The 27,176-nt window shown below is 41.5% G+C and overlaps 1 protein-coding gene across 8 annotated transcripts in view; it reads left to right on the top strand.

The window, feature by feature from the left end:
* The window catches only part of nktr (natural killer cell triggering receptor), a 210,864-nt gene that overhangs the window by 87,340 nt on the left and 96,348 nt on the right, over window positions 1-27,176 (top strand). For all 8 annotated transcript variants that reach the window (XM_069912892.1, XM_069912899.1, XM_069912898.1 and 5 more), the window contains exon 3: window positions 25,792-25,866. In XM_069912892.1, the coding sequence (XP_069768993.1) occupies window positions 25,792-25,866 (75 nt within the window). The remainder of the gene's footprint in view (window positions 1-25,791; window positions 25,867-27,176) is intronic.

The raw sequence follows: 27,176 nt of genomic DNA on the forward strand, positions 1-27,176 counted from the left end.
ACATTACTTAAAAAGTTTGCTTGAGAAAAATTGTCATAATAGTTTGGCATGGACTTGACAGGCCAAAGGGCCTGTTTCCTATGCTGTAATGCACGTCAAACTCTGGCCCGCGGGCCAAATTTGGCCTGCGATATAATTATATTTGGCCCGCAAGATCATTTCAAAAATATATTTATTAGAGGTGGCCCGCTGGCCGCCGCGCCAGTATAGCACATGCACATTAATACAACAAATCCCAGAATGCATTGGCGTCAGCCCGCTAATCGCCCCCACCTCCTCTGTTTACGTTGCAGGGTCTCACCGTGGACTCTGGTTTTGGGGCCTGGCCGGTGTCAGGGGAAGCCAAGGCCGCTTCCCAGCGCCCGGAACCGGAGGCCTCGGGCCTGACCTCGCCAGGACCGTTGCCCACTCCCCCTCCCTGCCACAGGCCGACCCGCGACTCACAGTGAAGCTGATCCGCCGAGATGCCGCCCTGCAGCGAGAGCCGATGCCCCCGCACTGTCGTCATCCAACCCGATCTCCCGCAAACCCCGCCCTCCCGCACAAAGGCCTGAGGAAGGATTATGAACTTTAATCTCAGGATAAAACGATCTTCCAATAGTTTCATGTCACAGTGATAAATATATTCCTGGTTAAAAATGGTCCTGCACCTGGATACGAGCTCATTAGGCATAAAACTTGAAAAGTGTGTAAATCAAAGGATATCTGTACCAATGGAAAAAGGGCATGGCAAATAACCCTGCTAGAGTTCATGCCCACAATCAGTCACCCATTTGATTGTTTCAGGAATCATGTTATTCTCCCACATTCTCAACAGCCCTCAGAATTTACTACTCGACAGCACACTAGCAACATTTGACAAATCCTCTATAGAGAAAGATTATTTATTGAATATTTTATTTCTCATTTGTTAATGCTTCTGGAAAGAGTTTATCCAAAACTATTATTAAACATTTATTTTAATAAGAAAAAGTTTAACATTACATATGTTGAAAGAAGAGAAAACACGCAGATGTTGTTGAAAATTTTCAATAAATATTTAGTTCGGCCCTCGACTTAGTCCAAGTTTTTAATTTTGGCCCTCCGTGAATTTGAGTTTGACACCCCTGCTGTAATGTAAAGAAATCAGGACGGATAAACGAAGAGATGAGGTTGCCTTGGCCGACAATGTGGGTTTCTACAGGTATATTACGAGCAAAAGGATAATAAGAACCAAAATTGGTTCTCTTGAAAATCAGAGTGGTTGGCTTTGTATGGAGACAAATGAGATGGGATAGATCTTGAATGTTTCTTTCCAACAGTATTCACTCAGGAAACAGGCACAGAGTTGTGGGAAGTCAGGAAATCAAGCAGTGAGGTCATGGAATCTATACAGATTAAAGAGGAGGAAGTGCTTGCTGTCTTAAATCAAATAAGGGTGGATAAATCCACAGGGCCTGACAAGATAGTCCATCGGGCCTTGAGGGAGGCTAGTGCATAAATTGCAGGGTCTCTGGCAGAAATATTTAAAATGTCCTTAACCATGGGTGAGGTGCTGGAGGATGGAAGGGCAACTCATGTCGTTCCATTTTTTTAAAAAGGCTCCAAAATTAACCCTGGAAATTTTAGGCTGGTGAGTCTAACATCAGTAGTAGGTAAATTATTGAAAAGTGTTCTAAGAGATCAGATATACAATTATTTGGTTTGTCCGGGACTGATTAGGGATAGTCAACATGGCTTTGTGCGTGTTAGGTCATGTTTAACCAATCTTATAAGAAATTTTCGAGGAGGTTACCAGAAAAATTGATTAAGGAAAGGCTGTGGATGTCCCTATATGAACTTTAACAAGGTCCCATATGTGAGGTTAGTCAGGAAGGTTCAAATGCAATGGTGAAGTAGTGAACTGGATTTGACAATGGCTGGATGGGAGAAGCCAGAGAGCAATGGCAGATGATTGCTTCTCAGACTGTGGTGTGCCTCGGGATCGGTGCTGGAACGATTGTTGTTTGTCATCTGTATCAATGATCTGGATGATAATATGGTAAATTGGATCAGCAAGTTTACGGATAACACTAAGATTGGGGGTGTTGTGGATAGTGAAGGTGTTCAAAGCTTGCAGAGGGATCTGGACCAGCTGGAAAAATGGGCTGCAAAATGACAGATGGAAATTAATGAAGACAATTGTGAGGTGTTGCATTTTGAAAGAACAAACCAAGAAAGAATGTACACGGTAAATAGTAGGACACTGAGGAGTGCAGCAGAACAGGAGGATCTGGGAATTCAAATACATAATTCCCTGAAAGTGGTGTCACAGGTGGATCGGGTTGTAAAGAGAATTTTTGGCCTTCATAAATCGAAGTGTTGAGTACAGGCATACCCTGTATAACATGGTTTTGAACAATGTGGATTTTGACATAACACAGTCGGTCCCCGTCTTGATCGTTCGGTCCATGCACTTTCATTCTATCTTTGATCAGAAAAAAATATAATTTCTGCACTTTTTCACCAGGTTGAAGATACAGTTAATGAATAGCCAAATTTTTATTTATCTTTGCATCTTGTAAAATTAGTGACATGATTGATCTTGTGCTTATTTTGGTATGATTTCAAGTTGGTTTGCATGTAACTTACAGTCAATTCAAAATGTCATTATGTTCAATGATTTACTTATTTTCAAGGAAAATGTGCAAATTCCTGTCCTGGACGGTCATCCCCGGGAGGTTCTTATCCCAGGTGGGCACTCACTGTCCTGAGCAGGCAGGGGGAGCTGGAAGTAAAGCAGTGCTAACTACATTAGACAAATATTTTTAAAAAATAAACAATGTTCACTTATTGCCAATAAAGATCTTTGATCTTTGTAATTTTTCAGTTTTATATATCCCTTTTAAATATTTTGTTCACATGTTTCCATAAGAGTTCTAGGTAAAAGAATAAATAATTATAGGATTGGAAAGTATTACATTGTAATAATGCTTTGAACAGTATGGTATTTCATAACACTGAACTTGTTTGGAACAGAAGATCAATGAGACCTACAAAGGGTGTAAAGGTGCTGTTGGCTTTGCAGAAGACATCTAGGTTTTAGCAGAGATGGAAAAGCTCATGATCTTCATCTACTTGAGGCCATGGAGAGAACAAGAGGAGCAAGAATTAAACTTAATGCAGACAAATGAATTATAAAGGAGAAGGAATGCCAATTCTTCGGAATGGTGTACACTCCTGATGGGGTAAAGCCCAAAGAAGGTTAAAGCCATTGCCGTGATGGAGCACCCAAAGGATAAAAAGGAACTCTGAAGTTTTCTTGGGTTGGAACACAGTTCACGTCACAAGAATTCAGGAAGCTGGCTGTAGAGTATGCGTTTGTTATCACTAAATCATCCCCATACTACCCCAAAGATCATAGGTTCATTGAAAGACAAGTACAAACTGAAACACACACTAGTTAAGTGTCACGAAACAAAAGGAGACCCAGACCCAGCACATCTATCATTATGAGCAACACCTTTAAGGGCTGACATGAAGTTCCCAGCAGAACTTCTAAATGGCAGGAGATATAAAACAACTCTATCAAGCAGAATACACCCTCCAGAAGACCAGGAGGAAACCAAAAGAAGACTGGCTGATAAGAAGAAGAAGGATGCCAGCATTATACAAACATTGCCAGAGCTCTTCAGAGGGCACTATGTGCATATTCAAGAACCTATGTTGAAAACATGGACCTCAGCAAAGGTCACCAGAGAAACTGAGACACCAAGATCATACATTGTCGAGACAGATTGATGCAGTTGGCTGAGGAGGAACAGAATTCATATCTGGCTGACACAAGATGTGATGAAGTAGAAAACTTTAATACCAGCAGTCTCCAACTCCAATATCAAGTGAGGTATCAAGTGAAGAGACCACGACCACTAATACCGAAACATCAACACAACAAGCTAATCACCTACACGTGTACCAGCAGCACAGAGCCCAACAGTCGCAGCCAAATCCACAAGATGGGGAAGCAACATGTTGCCACCAGTGTGATATCGATAAGAACTATTTAAAAATAGTCGTGTAAATAAACCAGAGTACAAGTTCAGTTATTTAAGTTGCACTGGAAAGAAAGTGATAAAGAACTCTAAATTTTTCTTTATCTTGAGAAGGAGGGATGTTATATAGTCAGGATAATGTGAACTATTTTGTAACCGCGTAAGAATACAGCCTTCCAGAGGATCCCAAAAACCAGCAGCATTAGATATGCACCACAACACAGGGTTACTTAAACAAAAGTAGTTTTTAATTATGATTGAACAAGGAAACAGAATTAAACTTTAACTTATTACTTAACCTACCTAACTACTTAACCCTAATACTAAGCGCGTGTGTGTAATGTATATTTAAGATTAGAAAAGTTCTTTGGTTCACAGTCCAATCTCACTGGTTGCAGGCAATTCTTGTACTGTGCACAGATGTGAGCATTAACAAAGTTCACCAGTCTTTGGTGCTTAACAGGCAAATGGTTACCACTCAGGAGGGTTCTTGCTAGTTTTCAGAGAGAGATTCCTTTCCCAGGACATCTGCTACTGATCCCTTCTCAATCAGCTTTACTGACGAAACTTGCCCCCTTCAGGGTTCTCCAGATGATCCTCTTTCTTTCAGGTCACCTTTCACACCACCAGTCTTCTCCTTTAACCAGACAGCCTTCCAAAGTTTGCCAGCTTTGTCCTTCTGGAAATGATTTCTGTCTCTCTCCTCTCTGTTTCACTCACTCCCTCCCTCTCTGAGAGAAAAATTCTTCTCCTCTGCCTGCAAAGATCACATGCTCTCCCAGGCAAGCTGCTGTCGATACTTTGTTGCCTCCTGCAAAAAGCATTCTGCAAAAATCCTGCAAATATTCTGTGTTTTAAAATGTGTGTGTGCAAGCTGCTCTAATAATTCCTCCCAAACCACCTCTAAATACTCTGTCACTGTAGTAACTGTAATGTTCCACTGTGGGATGTATGTATATGTATAGAGTGTGTGTGAACAGTTTCCTGAGATGGTGGAAGACATCAGTAAGTAAAATCTCTTCTGTTATTTGAATCTTGCACCTCAAGTTATTTAAGAAGCCTCCCAAGTAGCACAGAGACATAACTGGTTAAGCAGGTTAGGACTTTATTTCCTGGAATGTAGAAGAATGAGGGGAGATTTGATAGAGGTATTTTAAAATTATCAGGGGGACAGATAGGTTTTTTCCACTGAGGGTAGTTGAGATATAAACCAGAGGACATGGGTTAAGAATGAAAGGGAAAAAGTTTAGGGGGATTTTTTTCACAGTGGGTGGTGGGAGTGTGGAACAAACTGCAAGATGAAGTAGTGAATATGGGCTCAATTTTAACATTTAAGTGAATTTGAACAGGTCCATGGATGGTATGGAGGGCTACGGACTTGGTGCAGGTCAGTGGGACTAGGCAAAAAAAAATGGTTCGGCATAGTCTAGAAAGGCCGAAGGTGCCTGTTTCTGTTCTGTAATGTTCTATGGCTCCTGATCATGTTGATGGGGGGGGGGGGGGGGGGGTGAGAGACTCCATGATCCATGGTCTCTATGGTCCTGTGGATTGACCTCTGATCCATTTCTCCGCAGCTACCCTACCCCACTGAGAATCAGACGGCCCAGACGCTCTTGATAGAGCTCCTGTAGAAGGTTGACATGATGGTGGCCAGTCGCCTTGCCTTCTTCACTCTTCTCAGGAAATCCAGTCATTGTTGCACCATCCTTCCTGACAAATGAGGGGATTTTGTGTCCACAATTGGTCGTAATCCAAGAAACTTGGTGCTCTCCACAACAGAGATATTGATGTATAGTGGAGGGTGGTCATTCCTGGTCCTCCTTTCCCTACTATGGAGCCAGCTAATTCTGTGTCCACAAACCAAGGTCTCCTTAGATTCCAGACCTCCTTTTGGCTGAGCCTTGCATGGAAAATGTTATCAAATTCCTAACATCAGAGTGTGCTTTCGTTGACTTTTTCCCATTGCAGCTGGCACATGTAAAGTGAAGTGAACAGAATTGGCGTTAAGATCAAGCAGCTAAGAATCTTGTTCATAAATTACACTTAATGGATTTTCTAATGATATCTTGTCCGTGTCCAATATATGTGATGAAAGGGGGATTAAAAAAAGATGGATGGAGTTGTGAAATGATTAAAATGTTTGTACTCCAGTGATTTTAAGAACAGAAGAAACAGGAGCAAGAGTCGGTCATCTGGCCCAATAAGACAAGACCATGGCTGTGGACTCAGCTCCACCTACCCATCTGTCCCCCAAATTCTTCCACTGTTCAAAAATATCTATCTGTGTCTTTTCTTTGGCTTGGCTTCGCGGACGAAGATTTATGGAGGGGGTAAATGTCCACGTCAGCTGCAGGCTCGTTGGTGGCTGACAAGTCCGATACGGGACAGGCAGACACGGTTGCAGCGGTTGCAGGGGAAAATTGGTGGGTTGGGTGGGTGTTGGGTTTTTCCTCCTTTGCCTTTTGTCAGTGAGGTGGGCTCTGCGGTCTTCTTCAAAGGAGGTTGCTGCCCGCCGAACTGTGAGGCGCCAAGATGCACGGTTTGAGGCGATATCAGCCCACTGGTGGTGGTCAATGTGGCAGGCACCAAGAGATTTCTTTAGGCAGTCCTTGTACCTTTGGTGCACCTCTGTCACGGTGGCCAGTGGAGAGCTCGCCATATAACACGATCTTGGGAAGGCGATGGTCCTCCATTGGAGACGTGACCCACCCAGCGCAGCTGGATCTTCAGCAGCGTGGACTCAATGCTGTCGACCTCTGCCATCTCGAGTACTTTGACGTTAGGGATGAAAGCGCTCCAATGAATGTTGAGGATTGAGCGGAGACAATGCTGGTGGAAGCGTTCTAGGAGCCATAGGTGATGCCGGTAGAGGACCCATGATTCGGAGCCGAACAGGAGTGTGGGTATGACAACGGCTCTGTATACGCTTATCTTTGTGAAGTTTTTCAGTTGGTTGTTTTTCCAGACTCTTTTGTGTAGTCTTCTAAAGGCGCTATTTGCCTTGGCGAGTCTGTTGTCTATCTCATTGTCGATCCTTGCATCTGATGAAATGGTGCAGCCAAGATAGGTAAACTGGTTGACCGTTTTGAGTTTTGTGTGCCCGATGGAGATGTGGGGGGGCTGGTAGTCATGGTGGGGAGCTGGCTGATGGAGGACCTCAGTTTTCTTCAGGCTGACTTCCAGGCCAAACATTTTGGCAGTTTCCGCAAAGCAGGACGTCAAGCGCTGAAGAGCTGGCTCTGAATGGGCAACTAAAGCGGCATCGTCTGCAAAGAGTAGTTCACGGACAAGTTTCTCTTGTGACTTGGTGTGAGCTTGCAGGTGCCTCAGATTGTCCCCCAAATTCTTCCACTGTTCAAAAATATCTATCTGTGTCTAAAGTACATTTAACTAAGCCTCCTCTGCTGATTCATTGGGAAGATAATTCCACCTATTCATAAATCTCTGTCTTTTATTTACTCAACCAAATCTGAAGGCTTAACCAGCATCTTCTCCGCAGGACTGATCAATTCCATTGATTGAATTGCCATTAAATTGCTGACCAGTTCTATTTCCTGTTCTGTGGACCAGCCACATCGTAAACAGTTTTGTCTCCTTGAATTTGATCATTATCATCTATCTCCTCAAAGACATGTTTTCATTACATCTAGCCTAAAAACTCTCCGTCACTCACCACTGCTGTTTTCAAGCTCCATGAAATATTGATTTTACACAAATCAATGTCTGCCTTCTCTGTAACATCATTTTTCAGTCCCTCCAATTAACTTTCCATCCCTGTGCATCCTGAAGTAGCACAAAACGAAGCCCTTGCTTTTTTAAAAAAAATATTAGCTACATGCTGACTTGATATGGGTGGTGGGAAAATTTATAGAACCCTTGACCTTGGCCAGAATAAACCATCTTTCATCATTGTTGAGAAAGGGTTATGTTTCTGGGAAATATAGTGGTAAATGAAATGCTGGGCAACTAATTCTGGGCTTTTTGGTATAATGTATTCACTTTGGTGGAGAATGATTGTCATGTATCTCATCAAAAAATAAATTCATAAGTCAAGAAATTGTACTCTACAGCAAAAACTTGTAATTGGAATGTTTGTAAATTGAAGAATATTCACATTTTATATGATACTAGAAAACTAGTCCCAATTTAGTCTCCACCTTGTCCCTGGTGACTTGCAGGACTGAGCCTCTGTTGCAATCTCCCATCTTGGCCCCAAAAACCATCGGACCAAGCCTCTGACATGAACTCTCACCCTGAATCTGATGACCCACAGAATTGATCTTTGGGCCCATGCCTCCACCATGGTCCCTGTGACCTACAGGACTGACCCTCTGTCACGAACTCCATCCTGGTCCTGGAGGCCTACACGAATGAGCCTCCAATGGGGGTGCCACCTCAACCCCAGTGGCCTACAAGACCAAGCCTCCCACGCAAGTTTCTACCTTGACCCCCGGTGACCCACAGGACCGAGCATCTGTTGCACATTCCCACCCTGGCTAACAGGATCAAGTCTCCGAAGCAAACTCTCACCCTGGCCCCAGTGCCCCACATGACCAAGCTTCCATCACATACTCTCTCTCTCTGGCCCCTCTCCCTCCACCCTCTGGCACCCAGCCTTCCCCTCCTTTTCTTGAATCCTTCCTCCCCTCCTTTTCTTGAATCCTTCCTCCCCTCCAGCTCCTGATCATCCCATTCTCCCTTCCCCTCCTTGACACCCTCCACCCTATTGACCCTCCTCCCAACCCTTGCCTGGTCCCGCATACCTTCCAACCATTCCCTTAATGCCCCCCCCCCCCCAACATTTTCTATAAGCGTTTCACCTTTCACCTTTAACCCATGACCTCTAGTTCTTGTCTCACCCAACCTCTGTGTAAAAAGCCTTCTAGTATTTGCCCTGTTTATATTCATAATTTTATAGATCTCAATCAAATTTCCCCTCATTCTCCATTGCTCCAGGGAATAAAGCCCAAACTTATTTTAACCTTTCCTGTAACTCTGCTCCTTAAGTTCCGGCAACATCCTTGTAATGGCTGCCCAGCTGAAAGTGCAGACCTGTGGAAAGCGGAGACGCAGTGCTCCCCTGCGGGATCCTAACACCCAGACTAACTGCCAATGGCTCGATACAGACTTTAAATGGCCTTATAAAGGAGCAAATGGAAATTTTAAAATTCTGTGCCTACGTAGTATGGGCCCAAGATGGCGGCTCCTGACTTGGCAGGGATCTCAAGGAGTTACAGACTCTGGGGAAGCAGAGGACTGGCACGGGGCACCAGAAACCAGAGAGAGACAATCCCCACTTAAAATGGAGAAGCAGACCAGTTGACCCTACAGGATGGTGACCACAACAGCACACCAGTGAAGGGCCCTGCAGCTGAAGACACACAAGCGACGGATTGTTGGTAACTCAAGGCGAGGAACTCGCGCGGGCTGCTGGCAACTGCGGCCAGAATATTCACACCAGGTTGCGTGTTGCTGGCGACTGCGGTCAAAATTCACACCAGGCTGTGAACTGCAGTAGACTGGTTCGAGGCTGGCAGAAGAGGTACGAGGTATCAGAACCCGAGAGTCCTGAGGTTGGGAGGGGCTCCTGCGGGACCTCGGGCACTGAATGCCTTCTAATCATATTAGATGTTTGCATCTGGGGCTCAGGTTGCCAATGGATTTGGATTGCATAGCTGCAGAGGCTACGGGAGTGCTGAAGGCAAATCCACAGACACTCAATGACTCTGATGGGTATGGAAGCATGAAAGTTTTTCCAATACATTGGAGCACTTTTGGGCTTTTATAACCTTGGAATATGGAGTATTTATTTCTCTTTTATTTCTATTTCCTTTTGCCATCTATCTTCCTTCAGGCAAGAAAGAAACCAGAAATATGCCCACAGATGGCCTCTCTTTCAGCAGTTTGTGTAGGAAGGTAGCTTGAATGACCCTCTCGCTCACTCGTCCCTGAATGGGATACAGTAAGTGAGATAAAACTATAATTTGTGTGAGATGCTGATTCCTGCTCTGTACCATTTGCTGTCTGGGACCTTGCCAAGGTGTGAGGACCTAAACCACAACGTCAACCAGCTCCTTAAGTTCAAATTTAAAGGTGGTGTATAAATGGCATAGCTCCCAAACAATGTTTTTGCAACCTCGACAAGATTGTTTTACATTTTATCTGCTTGTAAGATATAACAATTGCAATCATAACCATGCTGTTTGCACTGTTAGCCTTTGTGATGGAGGAACTGGAATAGTTCCAGTTGGAGGAATGTAATTTGGAGTTTGTACATACACTCTAGGTGGTCCATATACACTGTTTAATTATACTTGCTGCTTATGGGAATGGAAACAAGATGTATGGGGTACGAAAATCACAAGGGGGTTCTTATTTCTTTGTCATCAAAATAAATGGTTATTATAAATGGTCTTATGCTTTTTAATTGTTAATAAGTTGAATTTTTACTTTTCAATTATTCACATCTAAAGGGAACAATTAACTTGAATGGAAATCACGCATTAGTTTAAAACATTAGTGTTCTCATTGACGTCAAATTGATTAAAGCAAATTTCTTAAAACATTAAAAATTTTGTCGTTCTCATTTCTAAGTCAATGATATACTGTGGATATTAGGCCTCCTTGGGCGGCACAGTTAGGTAACAGTTGGCGCAATGTCTTTAGAGTGCCAGCGATCGGGACTGGGGTTTAAATCCCACGCTGTCTGTAAGGAGTTTGTACATTCTCCCCATGTTTGTGTGGGTTTTCCCCGGGGGGGTTCTGGTTTCCACCCACTGTTTGAAACGTACTGGGGGTTGTAGGTTAATTGGGTGCGAATTAGGTGGCATAGACTCGAGGGCCGAAATTGCCTGGTACCGTGGTGTATGTCTAAAAAAAAAATTAAAACACTTAAAAGACTTCATCTGGGTCCCAAATTCCAATTTTGAAGTCACCATTTCAACAAGGAGTTCAATGAAGTCTGAGCTCCATTGTTAAACTTAATAGGCCAGCTATAAGAACTTTAATAACAGGGCAGAGTATTGTAGATGAAGAAGCCAGAATTGATGCAGCAGTTTTGTGGTTATTTGACTGGAAAATTGTTACAGAGATTGGAACAAGTGCATCAGGTTTAATCACAGAGAGAATTATACTTGAGGGTAACGAGGAAAAGCATTTTCCATTGGACCATTTAAACTCTCACTACCTTCTGAGTGGTTCACCCTAATATTCCCCTGAAACATTTCACCTCTAACCTATGTCCTCTCTTCTTGTCCCACCCAAGCTCAGTGGAAAAAGCTTGCTTGCATTTATCCGATCCATACCCCTCATAATTTTTATACCTCTATCAAATTTCCCCTCATTCTCCGATGCTCCTGGGAATGAAGTCCAAACCAATACAACTCAGCTCCCCAAGTCTCGGCCACATCCTTGTACATTTTCTCTGCGGTCTTTTGATCTTATTGATATCTTTCTTGTAAACTTGTGACCAAAGCTGACACAATACTCCAAATTTGGCCTCACATATCTTGCACAACTTCAACATAACATACTGACTCCGATACTCAAAACTTTGATATATGGTCATTGAATCAAAAGCTCTCTTTCCAATTTTATCTCTGTGTGACAGCAAAAGCTCTCTTTCCAATTTTATCTCTGTGTGACGGCAAAAGCTCTCTTTCCAATTTTATTTCTGTGTGATGGCACTTATAAGGAATTTTGTAACTGTATTCCCAGATCCCTCTCTTCTACCTTACTCCTCAGTGGCCTGCCATTTAACATCTGTCTTATTCTAGTTCGTCCTCTCAAAGTGCAGCACCTCACACATGTCCGCATTAAAATCCATCTGTCATTTTTGAGCCCATTTTTCCAGCTGGTCCAGATCCCTCTGCAAACTTTGAAAACCTTCCTCACTGTCCTCTACCCCACAATCTTAGTGTCATTTGCAAACTTGCTGATCCAATTTACATTATCATCCAGATCATTGATATAGATTAAGATAAATCCCTGGGGCCGGACACAATATTCCCCAGGTTGCTGTGGGAAGCAAGGGAAGTAGCTATGATCTTTGAGTCCTCTTTGGCCGTAGGGGAGGTGTCAGAGAATTGGAGAATGGCAAATGTAGTCCCCTTGTTTGAAAAAGTTAATAGGGAGAATCCTGGGAATTATAGACCTGTGAGTCTTGAGTCAGTGGTGCACAAACTAACGGAGAAGTTTCTTAAGGATAGGAACTATGAGCATTTGGAGAAGTACAGTCTACTCAAGGATAGTCAGTGTGGCTTTTTGAAGGGAAGGTCGAGCCTCACGCGCCTTATTAACAAAGAAATTGATGAGGTTAAGGCGATAGATGTGGTCTACATGGATTTAGGTAAGGCATTTGACAAGGCTCATGCAGAAAGTCACAAGGCGCGGGATCCATGTAATTTGGCTGTGCGGCTAAAAAATTGGCTTGCAGGTAGAGAGCAGTAGTGGAAGGAAAGTATTCTGCCTGGAGGTCAGTGACTAGTGGAGTGCCGCAGGGATCTGTTCTGGGACACCTGCTCTTTATGATTTTTGTAAATGACTTGGATGAAAAGTCAGAACGGTCAGTTTGCAGATGATACGAAGGTTTGAGGAGTTGTGGGTGGACCTGAAGGTTGTTGAAGGTTACAAGAAGATAAGGACAGGATGCAGAGTTGGGCGGAAAAGTGGCAGATGGAGTTCAATCCGGATAAGTGTGAGGTGATGCATTTTGGAAGGACAAACCAGAAGGCTGAGTACAGGGTTAATGGTCGGTTACTTAAGTGTGTGGATGAACAGAGGGACTTTGGGGTCCAAATCCATACATCCCTCAAGGTTGCCACACAGATTGATAGGAGAGTTAAGATGGCCTATGGGATGCTGGGATTCCATTAATATGGGGTTGAGTTCAAGAGTGGAGAGGTTATGTTCCAACTCTAAAAATCTCTGATGAGACCACACTTAGAGTATTATGTTCAGTCTGGTCTCCTCATTACAGGAAGGATGTAGAAGCTATGGAGAGGGTACCTGGATTGGAAAATGAGTCTTATGTGGAAAGGTTAGCAGAGCTGGGAGTGTAGAAGGATGAAAGTATGAAAGGAGACTTAATAGAGGTCCAAATGATGATGAGAGGCATAGATTCCAGGGAAGGAATAGCAAACATGAGAGAACATGTGTACAAAGTGAAGGGAGAGAAGTTTAGGGGAGACATCAGTTGTAAGGTTTTTATGCAGAGAGTTGGAGGTGTGTGGAATGCCTTGCCAGAGATGGTGGTGAAGGCTGAAGCATTAGGGCATTTAAGAGACTCCAAGACAGGCACATGGATGAAAGAAAAATAGAGGGTGATGAGATGGGGAGGGTTTAGTATTTTTTTTAAGGAATATATGGGTTTGTACAGGGCTGAAGGGCCTGTACTGTGCTGTAGAGTTTTATGTTCCATTATAAACAACAATGGACCTATCAATGATTCCTGAGATACACCACCAGTCACAGGCCTCCAGTCTGAGAAGCAATCATCCACTACCACTCCCTGGTTTCTTCCACTAAATCAATGTCTAATTCAATTGACTACATCATCCTGAACCCTGAGAGACTGAACCTTCTTGACCACCCTCCATGTGGGACCTTGTCAAAGACCATAGTAAATTCCTGACAAACAACTGCCCTTCTATCGTTTACTTTCCTGGTAACCTCCTCAAAAATTTCTACAAAATTGGTCAAGCATGACTTACCATGAATAAAGCCACGTTGACTATCCCTAATCTGTCCCTGTCTTTCCAAGTGCTTGTATATCTCGTCTCTTCGAATAACTTCCATTAATTTACCCACTTTTTAAAAAGATTTTTAATTTTTCACACTATGAACCATATTAATCAAAATGCACACAAACATTCCCCTCTTGAATATACACAGTGTCATTTTCTCCCCTTTTTCCCCCCTCCCTTCCTTCCCTCCTTCTCACCCCCCTCCAAACCCATTAAACGTTCAACAAATACAATACAATAAACCCATTAAACAATGTCATCAAACAATGAAAATAAACAAGAAAATTGTGTCATATATTTTTACACACTGGGTCAGTTCATTTCATCTTCTCATTCTATAATTTTAGGGGGTGGAGGTCCGCGGAAGGCCCTCTCTGTTGTGTTCCATGTATGGTTCCCAAATTTGTTCAAATAATGTGACTTTATTTTTTAAATTATATTATTCATTTCCATGTTCCATTGCTGTACTCTCAGGCTCTCTTCTGATTTCCAAGTTGACATTATACATTTTTTTGCTACAGCTAATAAATCTTTTTTGCGCTTTATCCAGTTTGAGGCCTAATTCTTTAGTTCTTATATTACTGAGAAGAAAGATCTCTGAATTTTTTTGGAATGAATACTTCTCCATATTCCTTCAATTTCTTATGTAATTCTTTTATTGGTAATTCTGGTTCTGTTAAGTACACTATGATGTCATCTGCAAATAGACTGATTTTATATTCTTTCTCTTTTATTTTTATCCCTTTTATTTTATTTTCTGTTCTTATCAGTTCTGCCAAGGGTTCTAATATCTAACGCGAACAGTGAGGGAGATAGTGGACATCTCTGCCTAGTTGATCTGCTTAATTTAAATTGGTTCGATATATATCCATTTACTGTCACCTTCGCCATTGGACCCTTAAATAATGCTTTAATCCAATTAATATATTTCTCTGGTAGGTTGAACCTCTGTAATACTTTGAATAAATAATTCCATTCTACCCTGTCAAAGTCTTTCTCTGTGTCTAAAGCAATGGCCACTGTTGGCGTCTTATTTCCTTAAACTGCATGGATTCCGATGGCTGCACCATTTCATCGGATGCAAGGATCGACAACGGGATAGACAACAGTCTCACCAAGGCAAATAGCGCCTTTGGAAGACTACACAAAAGAGTCTGGAAAAACAAACAACTGAAAAACCTCAAAGATTAGTGTATACAGAGCCGTTGTCATACCCACACTCCTGTTCGGCTCCGAATCATGGGTCCTCTACCGGCATCACCTACGGCTCCTAGAACGCTTCCACCAGCATTGTCTCCGCTCCATCCTCAACATTCATTGGAGCGACTTCATTTCCAACATCGATGTACTCGAGATGGCAGAGGCCGACAGCATTGAATCCACGCTGCTGAAGATCCAACTGCGCTGGGTGGGTCACGTCACCAGAATGGAGGACCATCGCCTTCCCAAGATCGTGTTCTATGGCGAGCTCTCCACTGGCCACCGTGACAGAGGTGCACCAAAGAAGAGGTACAAGGACTGCCTAAAGAAATCTCTTGGTGCCCGCCACATTGACCATCGCCAGTGGGCTGATATCACCTCACAGTTCAGTGGGCAGCAACCTCCTTTGAAGAAGACCGCAGAGCCCACCTCACTGACAAAAGACAAAGGAGGAAAAACCCAACACCCAACCTCAACCAACCAATTTTCCCTTGCAACCGTGTCTGCCTGTCCCGCATCGAACTTGTCAGCCACAAACGAGCCTGCAGCTGACATGGACATTACCCCTCCATAAATCTTCGTCCACGAAGCCAAGCCAAAGAAAGAAGCATGGATTAAGTTAATGAACTTACAGACATTATCCGTTGTTCGTCTTTTAATAAATCCAGTTTGATCTAGTTTTACTATTTTCGGTACACAGTCAGCCAATCTGTTTGCTAATAGTTTTGCTATTATCTTATAATCTGAATTAAGTAGAGATATTGGTCTATACGATGCTGGTGTTAGTGGATCTTTCCCCGTCTTTGGTATTACTGTAATTATTGCTGTTTTACATGAATCTGGCAAGTTTTGTGTTTATTCTGTCTGGTTCATTACTTCCAAGAGAGGAGGAATTAGTAACTCTTTAAATGTTTTATAGAATTCTATTGGGAGTCTGTCCTCCCCAGGCGATTTAATGTTCAGTAGCTTTTTTTAATATATCTTGTATTTCCTCTATTTCAAATGGTTTTAAAAATTTGTTTTGCTCCTCTTCTTGCAATTTCGTTAGTTCAATTTTAGTTAGAAACTCATCTATTTTGTTTTCCTTCGTTCTCAGTTCGGTATAATTGCTCGTAGAATTCCTTAAAGTTTTCATTGATCTCTGTTGGGTTATATGTAATTTGTTTGTCCTTTTTCCTTGATGCCAGTATCTTTCTTTTAGCTTGTTCTGTTTTAAGCTGCCAAGCTAGTATTTTGTGCATTTTTTCTCCTAGGTCATTTTCATTATCTTCTTCTCCACCTTATACGTTTGTAGTGTCTCGTATTTTTTTTTTGTCCGCCAATTATCTTTTTGTTGTATCTTCCCTTGTTGCTAGTTCTTTTTCTGTATTTACTATTTCCCTTTCCAGCTGTTCTATTTCCCGATTGTAGTCCTTTTTTATCTTAGTTACATAACTTATTATCTGCCCTCTGATGAAGGCTTTCATTGCATCCCATAATATAAATTTGTCTTTCACTGATTCCATATTTATTTCAAAGTACATTTTAATTTGTTGCTTAATAAATTCTCTAAATTCCTGTCTTTTAAGTAGCATGGAGTTTAACCTCCATCTATATGTTTTTGGTGGGATGTCCTCCAGTTCTATTGCTAATAACAGGGTGAGTGATCAGATAACATCTAGCTTTCGGTGCGGACTAGAAGGGCCTAATGGCCTGTTTCCGTGCTGTAATTGTTATGTTATGTTATGTTATCTAAAGGGTGCTTTGTAATCACAAAAAGCTGACAGGATGGTATTATTTATTGCAAAGGGATTAGAAAATACAAACATAGGCAAGTTGTGTGTCAGTTGCATCTTCTTCTCAGGAACAAGGATGACTTGCTTTAATTGTGGTGCCAGGCAGCACAGAAGGATGAATGGCTTCTGGGATGTTCATCTCATGCTACCACTTAAAACAAGGCTTCCATATGTTGCTGGTGCAGGGACGAGGCTCTCAATACCAGACAGGATGCTCATTCTCCACTTTAAATGGTCACAGGCCAGAGATTCCAAGGATTTAATGGGAATATTGCATTTTTTCCATGATATTTTGAGTACAGCCTTGAATATTTTGTTCATTCTGACCTCATCCCATATCAGAAGGCATTGGTGAATTTACAGATCAAGTTCAGTATGGCTCTCCTTTTTTAATGAAAGATGCTTTTCATTGGAAGCACTGCAGAAAAGGCTTTGCTGGACTGAAACCTTTTGGGTCGAGACCTGTAAGGTAAAACATCATGAGATGGGAATGTGTAAGGAGTTACCCTGTACAGGGCTGTAACAAGATGTGAATGCATCCTTGTACTTACAAGATAAGAGAGACATTGATGGATTGAGAGGCAGGAAGCTAGCAGGGAAAGGATAGCAACAGTTTTAGTCATTGGACAAGTAATGATATGATGATGTTCTAAGCACGTATCCAAGGGTATAAAAAATCACCATTTTGCTGATAACGGCAGAATGCATTCTCCGACTAACATGGTTAGTTGCAAGTGTTACAATCCGGTAATAAAGAACAAAGAACCCTGATTTCGACTCAGTCTGGTGTTTGTCTCACTCATTCATGAACAAAGCAGACCTAACAGACCCATCATCACAACGTTGAAGGAATAATTTTCCTATTCTTGCTTCTAAGTTGTATGTTTCTATAAATTGTTGACTTGATTGAAGTGAGAGTTAGCGTGGAGGAGGGCAGTGCCTACCTCCAAGGGAGAAAGAAATAAGAAATGGATGTTGTTTGTCAGGGACTGATGGTGACCTCTTTATATTCGGTTTTCCTAACGCTCCCTTGGATATGGGCTGACAACAGGAACAGGCCAATCCTTGAGTATGTTTTATGTCTACTCGAATAATATGAGTATTCCTTCTCCTTTGGGTGTTGCCTCCTCCATATATCCAAAAGTTGCATTTCCTGCATTGATTTAACCATAAATTTGGCTACTTGTTCTTTCTGCTTGTCTTTTGTCCAGTTTTATCCATCTTTGAATCCAAATTAAGGTTAAAGTCCCCTCCTATCAATATATTCCCCTGCGTATCTACAATCTTCAAAAAAATACTTGCATAAACTTTTGATCCTCTTCATTAGGTGCATATATATTGAGCAAACTCCAAAATTCTGAATATATCTGACACTTTATCATTATATATCTCCCTGCTGGATCTGTTATTTCCTCCTCTATTTTGATTGGTACATTTTTATTGATTAATATAGCTACACCTCTGGCTTTTTGAGTTATATAATGCTGCCATTACGTGCCCTACCCAGTCTCTCCTTAATTTCTTGTGTTCCACTTCAGTCAGATGCGTTTCCTGCACGAATGCTATATCAATTTTTTCTTTTTTCAGTAAATTTAATAGCCTCTTCCTTTTGATTTGGTTATGTATTCCGTTAATATTTATAGTCATATAATTCAACATGGCCATCTCATACTCTGTTTACATCTCATTTCCGCACAACACTTCTAAAACATAAAATACTTCAACCATTCCCACATCTAAAATTCCCTTATCCCCAAGTGTCGTTTCCCCCCCCCCCCCCCCCCCCCCCCCGAGTCGCCCCTTGTCTTTGGCCGGGCAACCACAACTCCCCTCTCCATATGGACTATGAACACCGTTCGCAAGTGTCAACTGATTTCGCAGTGACTGTTATTCTCTCCCACCCAACCCTCTCTAGAAAAGACTTTTATCTTCACATTACAACAAAGCTCCCCCTTTTCTTCTCTTTTTCTTTTTTAACCTCTCTTTTTTTTGTTTTATCCCCCCTTCTCCCTTACTTCCCTTTTCTTTCCTCCTTTAGTTTAGTTCTTACTTATACATTAGTTTTACATCTTTATATGTAGTTTGTCGTCATTCTTTGTTCTTGTTACATCTCTTCATCTCTCTTTCTGTCTTGCAGGCATTCTGCAAATTCTCGTGCTTTCTCCGGATCCGAGAACAGTCTGTTTTGCTCCCCCGGGATAATTATTTTAAGCACCGCTGGATATCTTAACATAAATTTATTGCCTTTTCTCCATAGGATCAATTTTGCTGCGTTAAACTCCTTCCTCTTTGTTAGGAGTTCAAAACTTATGTCTGGGTAGAAAAATTTTTTTTGACCTTTGTACTCCAGTGGTTTTTTGTCTTCTCTAATTTTATTCATTGCCTTCTCCAATATATTTTCTCTTGTGTATCTCAGAAATTTTACTAAAACGGATCTTGGTTTTTGTTGGACTGTGGTTTCGGGGCTAATGTTCTGTGTGCCCTTTCTATTTCCATTCCTTCCTGCATTTCTGGCATTCCCATGACTTTTGGGATCCATTCTTTTATAAAATCTTTCACATCTTTGCCCTGTTCATCTTCCTTTAGGCCCACTATCTTTATATTGTTTCGCCTACTATAGTTTTCCATTATACCCATCTTCTGAGCTAACAACTGTGTTTCTTTAACTTTTTTGTCACTTTCTTCCAATTTTCTTTTTAAGTCGTTCACTTCCATTTCTACCGCCATTACACGTTCTTCCACATTTTCTAATCCTTTCCCTACATCTGTTATGACCATCTATTCTACTCACATTTTCTTCTGTACTTTTCATTTTTCTTTTCATTTCACTAAATTCTAGTGTCAACTATTCTTTTAATGCTTTCATTTGTTCTTGAAAATTTTTTAAATCTATGTACTGTCCATTCATTTTACCTCCTATTCCTCTGTGCAGAGCTTAGTGTTCTCCTTCTTCTTCTTCTGTGTCTGCTCTTGGGTTTTTGTCTTCTATTTCTCTTCCTTGTTTCTGTGTCTCTTCTGATTTTCTTGTTGAGCTGCTTGTCTCAGTTTGTTGGGTTTTTTTTTCATGGTTTCTTGATGTTGGTCCTCTTCTTCGGGGCTGGTTATCTGTTGTGTCTCCTGCTTCTGTTTTTCTTTCTCACCCCTCCCTTTCCCATTGCTTTCTTTATCTTCTAGCTGGGAGCCCTGCTGTCGGGCATCTCTCAGCTGTTCGTGCTGTGTAGTTACACTCCACAGCTGGTTCCCCCCCCCCCTCCCGTTGGTGTTCTCCTTGTCATGCACAGTTACACACCTCTGTTTGCCTCAGTGAGCCATTTTTGCAGTCCCGCGGTCAGTGGGTCACAACCCTTTGGGGTCTCCACTAACCTCGGGGAGCGGGCTCCTCTTTCCACGGCGGGTCCCTGCTTTTTCGTGCGGGTAAGGTCTTCATTTTTCTCTTCTGGCATCTTTCCTTTTTTTCCCCGTTGTTTTTGGTTTTTCTTTCTTAGGTGCCATTTTCTCCACACCTTTATCTTTTATTTATTGTGTTTTGTGTATCTGGGGCTTTGCTTTTTCTTTGCTTTTTTTCTTCTTTTCTGGAGAGGGCTGGTATTCTCATCACGTGACTCCTCCAATTTACGCAATTTTGATGTCAGGCTCACCAGCCTGTATTTCCTGGATTCTTAGGGCCTCTCTTAAACAGTGGTACAACCTAAACAGTCCTCCATCACCTCACCCGCTAGGGCTCCTGCAATTTCTGCATGAGCCTCCCTCAAGATCCGAGGGAATATCTTATGGGACCCTTGGGATTTATCTGCTTTTCTTAGCACAAGACGGCAAACACCTCCATAATCTGAATCGGGTCCATGATATGACTATTGTTTTGCTGACCTTCTTGAGAGCTTGTGTCCACCTCCCAATTAAATACAGATGTAAAAAATCCATTTTCCTCTCCCTCCATCTGGTTTGGCTCCATGAATAGATGACTGCTCTGATCTTAAAGAGGACAGATTTTGTCCCTTGCTATCCTTTTGTTCCTAATAAAATCACCAGAAGCCCTTGGGATTTTCCTTCACCTTGTCTACCAGAGCCACCTCAAGCCTTCTTTTAGCCCTTCTTAAGTGTTTTCTTGCATTTCTTAAACTCCTCAAGTCCCTCATCTGTTCCTTGTTGTACTATGCACCATCTCCTTTTTAACCAGAGCCTGAATAGCTCTTGAAAAGCAAGGTACCTTTTGTCTTTTTCTTGGCTTTAATTCTGACAGGAACATACACATTCTGTACTCTCAAAATCGCATTTTTGAAAGCCTCCCAATTTCCAAGCACACATTTGCAAGAGAGCAACCTGTCCTAATCCACGTTTTCCAGATTCTTTCTGAGACCATCAAAATTGGCCTTTCACCAATTTTGGATGTCAACCCAAGGAGCAAACCTAGCCTTTTCCATAATCTTGAAACTCATGGCATTGTGATTACTTGATCCAAAATGATACCTTACACACACACTTCTGTCACCTGTCCTGTCTTGTTCCTTTATTGATCTAATATTGTACCCTTTATAATTGAGTCTTCTATATATTGATTAAGAAAACTTAACTGAAAACATTTGATAAACTAACCCATCCAGCCCTTTAACTGTATGGGAACCCCAGTCAATATGTGGAAATTAAAATCCCCTACTATCACATATGTTTCTTTCAGCTCCAATTCCAGCTGACAATTGGGACGTCTATAATATAATCTCATTAACATGATCATTCATCTCTCATTACTCGGTTCCACTCTTGTTGCTTCAGGAGATGAGCCCTCTTGTCCATTCTGTCACGGCCATAACATTTTCCCTGATTAGCCACAGCACCCTATCCCCTTTCATCCCTCCATGTCCATCCTATTTAAAACAATGGAACCCCAGAACATGGAGCTGCCAGTCCAACTGCCTGCATCCATCTCCCAACTCCACTCCTCATCTTTCTCCACCTGGTTCCGTCTGCCTTGTATCCATCACCTCTATTTGGTCTGGCTATCCCCAGACAAGTTCCTTCAGCAATTTGTTTTTTTCCTGCATATTCTCGTGTTTTAAGTCTCTTGTGTCTTAATTATTTCATCACAGAATTAATTGCACAGCACAGAAACGGGTCCTTTTGGCCATGATGCACTAAATCCCAGTTGCCTGCATTAAGCCTATAATCCCGCTACCCCTTTCTTCTCCAGGACCCTGACAAATTCCTTTCGAACATTGTAACATTAAACTTCTCCCTTCTCATCTTCAGCCTGTGTTTTCTAGTTCTTGAACCTCCCGCTCTTTGAACATGTTCTTCTAGCCATCTTATCTGTGCCCCACTTAGTTTTGTAAACCTTTATAAAGTTACTCCTCTGTTTCAGTGAGAATGAAGCCAATTGTAATTACAGCCCTCTATTTAGACAACATCCTTGCTCTTTCATCAATTTAAAAAGTCTTTTTTTTTCATCCTGTTTTTAAAAAAAATATTTTTATTGGAAATTAATGATTATGGAATAACACAGACAGAGTTGTGACAGATTCTTATATTTAAATTGTATTTAGATATGTTTTAAAGGAGATAAATTGTGGCAGTTTTTTTTTGTGTTGGCCACATACAAACACTTCAAAACAGATCTCATTTAAAATGCCAGAGCTCTGCTCAAGCCAGACTGTCTAGGCTCCGAGTGCCTTTACAAAAAATTTTAAGAATGCCTTTTGACACGTTGGTGTTAATTGGACATGCTGTGGAGTAATGGATTATTGTTTTGGAAAGCAACAGATGAACAAATTCGGAAGATTAGGTCCAGTGCCCCAGTCTTTCTGAATGCAGTTTGCTGTTCTAGGAAGGTCATGTGCTTTTCTCTGCGAGAGAGAGAATTCAGTTCTACAGTTCAGCAGCAGCAACTGGGACTGGAACAGGACAAGCTGGCAAGCTTGTGGAAAAACCCCATTTTGAAGGCGGTTGTGAGTTCTTAGTTCAGCCTGGTCAAAGCCCTCGTGGTCCATACAAGAGGAAATGGCTGGCTGTATAATGTTTCCCTTGAAATAAGGGAAACAAAAAAGTAACCTGAAAGAAAGGAAAACCCTGATGGGGCAAGTTTCTTTGGCAAGACGCTGAAGTGGCTGATTGGAAGGAATCAGTTTGTATCTAACGAACAACAAATCTCTTTCTGAAAACCGACAAGAATCTTCCTGAGCAGTAACCATTTACCTTTCAAGCACCAAAACCTGGTGAAATTCATAAATGTTAAATTCTGTGCACAGTATAAGAATTGCCTGCAACCAGTGAACTTGGAGGAGTGAGAAGTGAGATTGGACTGTGAATCAAAGAACTTTTCTGAACTTAAACACACGTGCGCTTAGAATTAGAAGAGGGTTAAGATAGGTTATGTTAATAGTAATAAGAGAGTTTGATCCTAATTTCATGTTTAAAGATAATTAAAAGCAACTTTTGTTTAAGTAACTATTTATCTTGGTGAATTTCTATTGCTTCTGGGTTTTGGGGTCCACTGGGCTCGTAACATTTTGGGTCTCATCTTTTTGGATTGAAAATTGGAGTTTTGGGATCTTAAACTTTGGAGTTTTTGTAATTTATTAGTTCATTGGTTTTTTCAAGCTAATTTAAAGCTTGTGTGTGGAAAACAGCAGCAATGGATGTTAGTACATTTTTGTCACAACCATCGCCTGCGGAGCTCCAGAGCAAGAGAAAAGAGGAACTCGTGGTTATTTTTAAGGCCTCTGGGCCCATAACAGAGTAAATTAAATTTTTGAGCTTCATCAGTGGTAATGGTGGTGAATTTTTTAAGAATTGTAACCACCCAGTGAATGGTACTGATGTAACAACTGTGAAGAAGGACCATGTTCCCCCCCTTGTTCTTCAGGCCTGTGACTTTTGTTCATCCAAGATGCTTTGTGCATTGATACACGGTCATCAGTTTGCAAAAAAAAAAATTGAATTGTGTGATGATCCTTGCAAGTGTACAAATGTGCAAAAAAATTACTAACCAATAGATGTTTATTGGTAGCTATATACAGCACATTATTAATGCAGTTCTTTTTATGTAATACCAATGGGCATAAACACACACACGTATAGCAATACTTGGATTTGTAAGTTGCCATTTCTTTGGCTTGGCTTCGCGGACGAAGATTTATGGAGGGGGTAAAAGTCCACGTCAGCTGCAGGCTCGTTGGTGGCTGACAAGTCCGATGCGGGACAGGCAGACACGGTTGCAGCGGCTGCAGGGGAAAATTGGTGGGTTGGGTGGGTGTTGGGTTTTTCCTCCTTTGCCTTTTGTCAGTGAGGTGGGCTCTGCGGTCTTCTTCAAAGGAGGTTGCCATTTACTGCAGACTCTAATCTCCGATAATGAACTTTTGTGCATTTCTGCCAAATAATCACATTGAATATGCAATTAAATATTTTAATGAGCAAAATAGTGAAGAATCAATTTATCTCACCTTGGAAATTGGATGACTGGACACTTCTATCCTGATTTAGTTCTTCTGATACAATTCTGCAGGTGGCTTCCAATTTAGCTGCAGTGCAAAAGCACAAGATTGTATTTTTAGAGATTAGGTCTGAGAGTCAAGCGCATCAGCTGAAATATTTAAACCTCTGCCTTATGCTCCAGCTTCCTGCTTCTTCTGAACCTGTTCAGTTCATCATCAATTCATTCCTTTATGCTAAAGATCAAAGACCCAGTTCTCAACATTTCACCACTGAATAGTTGAAGCAGTCAACGTGCACAACTATTGCACTCTACCATCCAAATTTTTATTTTAAATGCAAGCTTTATTGTTTTTACATTATTTATGTATCCTGTGGCATTAATAGACAAGATGCAAAGGAAATGGCAGGTTTCTATTGCAATAAAGTTGTGAAGATGGTGTCAGATAACATAGAACATGAAGCACAGTACAACCTCATCGGCCCATGATGTTGTACCAATGAATATAAGCCTACTCAAAAATGTAAACCTTCCCTATCTCATAACCCTTTATTTTTCTTTCATCCATGTGACTGTCTTTTCACTACGCCAACTGTGCCAGCCTACACCACCACCTCTGGCAAAAATCTTTTTTTTAAAAAATAGCATGACCCTGACGTCTTCCCTAAACTTTCCTTCCCTCACTTTGTACAGATGTCCTCTGAGGTTTACTACTCCTGCCCCAGGGAAAAGGATCTGGCTGTCCATCCTGTCTATGCCTCTCATAATCATAATCTTGTCGACTTCCATGAAGTCACCTCTCATTTTTCTTCGCTCCAAAGAAAAAAAGCCCAAGCTCTGCTAACCATCCCTCACATTCTCCAAACCAGGCAACATCCTGGTGAATCTCCTCAGCACCCTCTCTACATCCATATCCTTCCTGTAATGAGGCGACCAGAATTGAACACAATATTTAAAGTGTGGTCTAGCCAGAGGGTCTAAGGAGCTGCAACATGACCTCTTGACTCTTGAACTCATTCACACCACTAATGACCCATAGGTCTTTTTAACTACCCCATCAATTCCTCTGTCAACCTTGAGATATCTATGGATTTGTACCCCAAGGCCCCTCTGTTGTTCTATGTTAAGAATCCTGCCATTAAACTCTACCTTCAAGTTTGACCTTTCAAAAATGCATCACTTCACACTTCCACCTGCCACTTTTCCACCCAATTCTTTATCCTGTCTGTATTCTTTTGTAACCTACGACAACCTTCTACACTATCCACAACATCTCCAACCTTCCTGTCATCTGTGAAAATGGTGTCCTTTGGAAGGAAAGCTGTAATTGTGCTGAGTTAACAAAGCAATCTATCTGCCTGGTTTCTCATTGGGTAATAGGTTATCTATGGTCTTGCTTATCCCAGCTCCAGATGTATATGTTTATGAAAAAAGGTGAGAGTTTAATGTTAAAAAACATAGGTATGGACTATAGAGGCAAGGAGCATCATATTTGCTGCAGTGCCCAGTTACGTAAAACACGCTAACACAAATTAAGTATCATTAAATGATAACTATTCACAGTTGGTGCAGAATTATTCTGTTTTTTCTCCAAAGCCTATGAGTTGACAATTGCATTTTTTTTCCCTCTCTCGTTTCAGTGGGCCGTATTGTCTTTGAATTATTTTCAGACGTCTGCCCCAAGACCTGTAAGAATTTCCACTTTCTCTGCACAGGTATGTTTTGAAGTTACATTTAGATAGCAATTGGTATTCAAAAACTGTCGGTCCTGAAAGTGAGTTGTTCAGAAGTGAAGCCCACAAACTTCAAAAACATCAAGGATAAAATTGCTGTTGGAAGTTTTGATAAAATTATCGAATGTTATCAGCGTTTTATTTCTCACTTAAGATTGTGTTTAACTTTTATGGAGAGGATGAGGTTGGAGAAAGAGAAGCAATTGTTCTGGACCATGGACTGACCTGTTGGACTGTGGGCTGTCATTGCAAAAGATGGAAATCTGCTGGGATCTCTGTGTGACTTGAGGTGCAGCTGGGTCAAGCTGTGCAGACAGAGAGAGAGAAAGGAACGCTCAGAACGGCAGTTGGAGCAGCAGAACTGCAGCAGCTGGAGTGGCGGAGACCAACCAGGAGAGCTGTGTGAATGCCACATGCCTCATAAGATAATGAAAGGTTATTTTTTTTTAAAAAACCCACAATTTGAGAACCGAGGGAAGTCATCTAAGGAGGCCTTGAAAAAGGATATCTAAGCTTACAGTAGCTCAACATTAGTCATTTCTATCTCCATCGTTCAATACGACGTCCTTTTGTTATTCAGTTGGGGAAATTGAATTTGGGCATTGATCTTTGGAATAGAATTCAGTGGACTGTGTTTTCAGACTGACCTGGGTTTTTTTGGGGGGTGGGGGGGATTTCTCGCTTTTTGAATATTGGTTGGAGCATGTAATGGTTTTTTTTTACATACGCACTGTTTATGAATATATGATATTTGTTATAGTTACTTCTAGTGGAGTAAATTGGGTTAAGATGTTATATTTTTAATAGTCACTAATGAATATAAAGTTAAAATTTAACCCATTTGAATTGCGTCTTCTGTTAACAAAATGGGAGCTCGACCAAGGATCCAAACAAATTTGGGAGCTTAGAGGTCAATTGATTAGTGATCAATCATCCGAGTCTGAATCAAGCTGGAACTTGGTGATTGAGAAAATTCCTTTGGTAAAGTTAATTAAAAGTTAGTGTATGTGTGTGAAATCAACAGTAACAAACCAGCACCCACGGATATCGAGGGATTTTTGGCATTGCCCTCACTTGAGAATTTGAAAAAGGCCATTGTTTCAGCAAAACCACGAACGAAAAAGGTGGAGATGGGAGGAAAATTGCAAAATGCTACATAGAAGAAGCAAGGTTTGACAAAGAAGTGTTAGAGCAGTTTCCCAAGAGTAAAACCTCTGAACAAATACGGTTGGAATTAAAGAGATTACAACTGGAGGAAACCGAGAGACAAAAGAGATTGGAAATGGAACTGA

Source organism: Narcine bancroftii, unplaced genomic scaffold, assembly GCF_036971445.1.
Source record: "Narcine bancroftii isolate sNarBan1 unplaced genomic scaffold, sNarBan1.hap1 Scaffold_258, whole genome shotgun sequence".
Classification (NCBI taxonomy): domain Eukaryota; kingdom Metazoa; phylum Chordata; class Chondrichthyes; order Torpediniformes; family Narcinidae; genus Narcine; species Narcine bancroftii.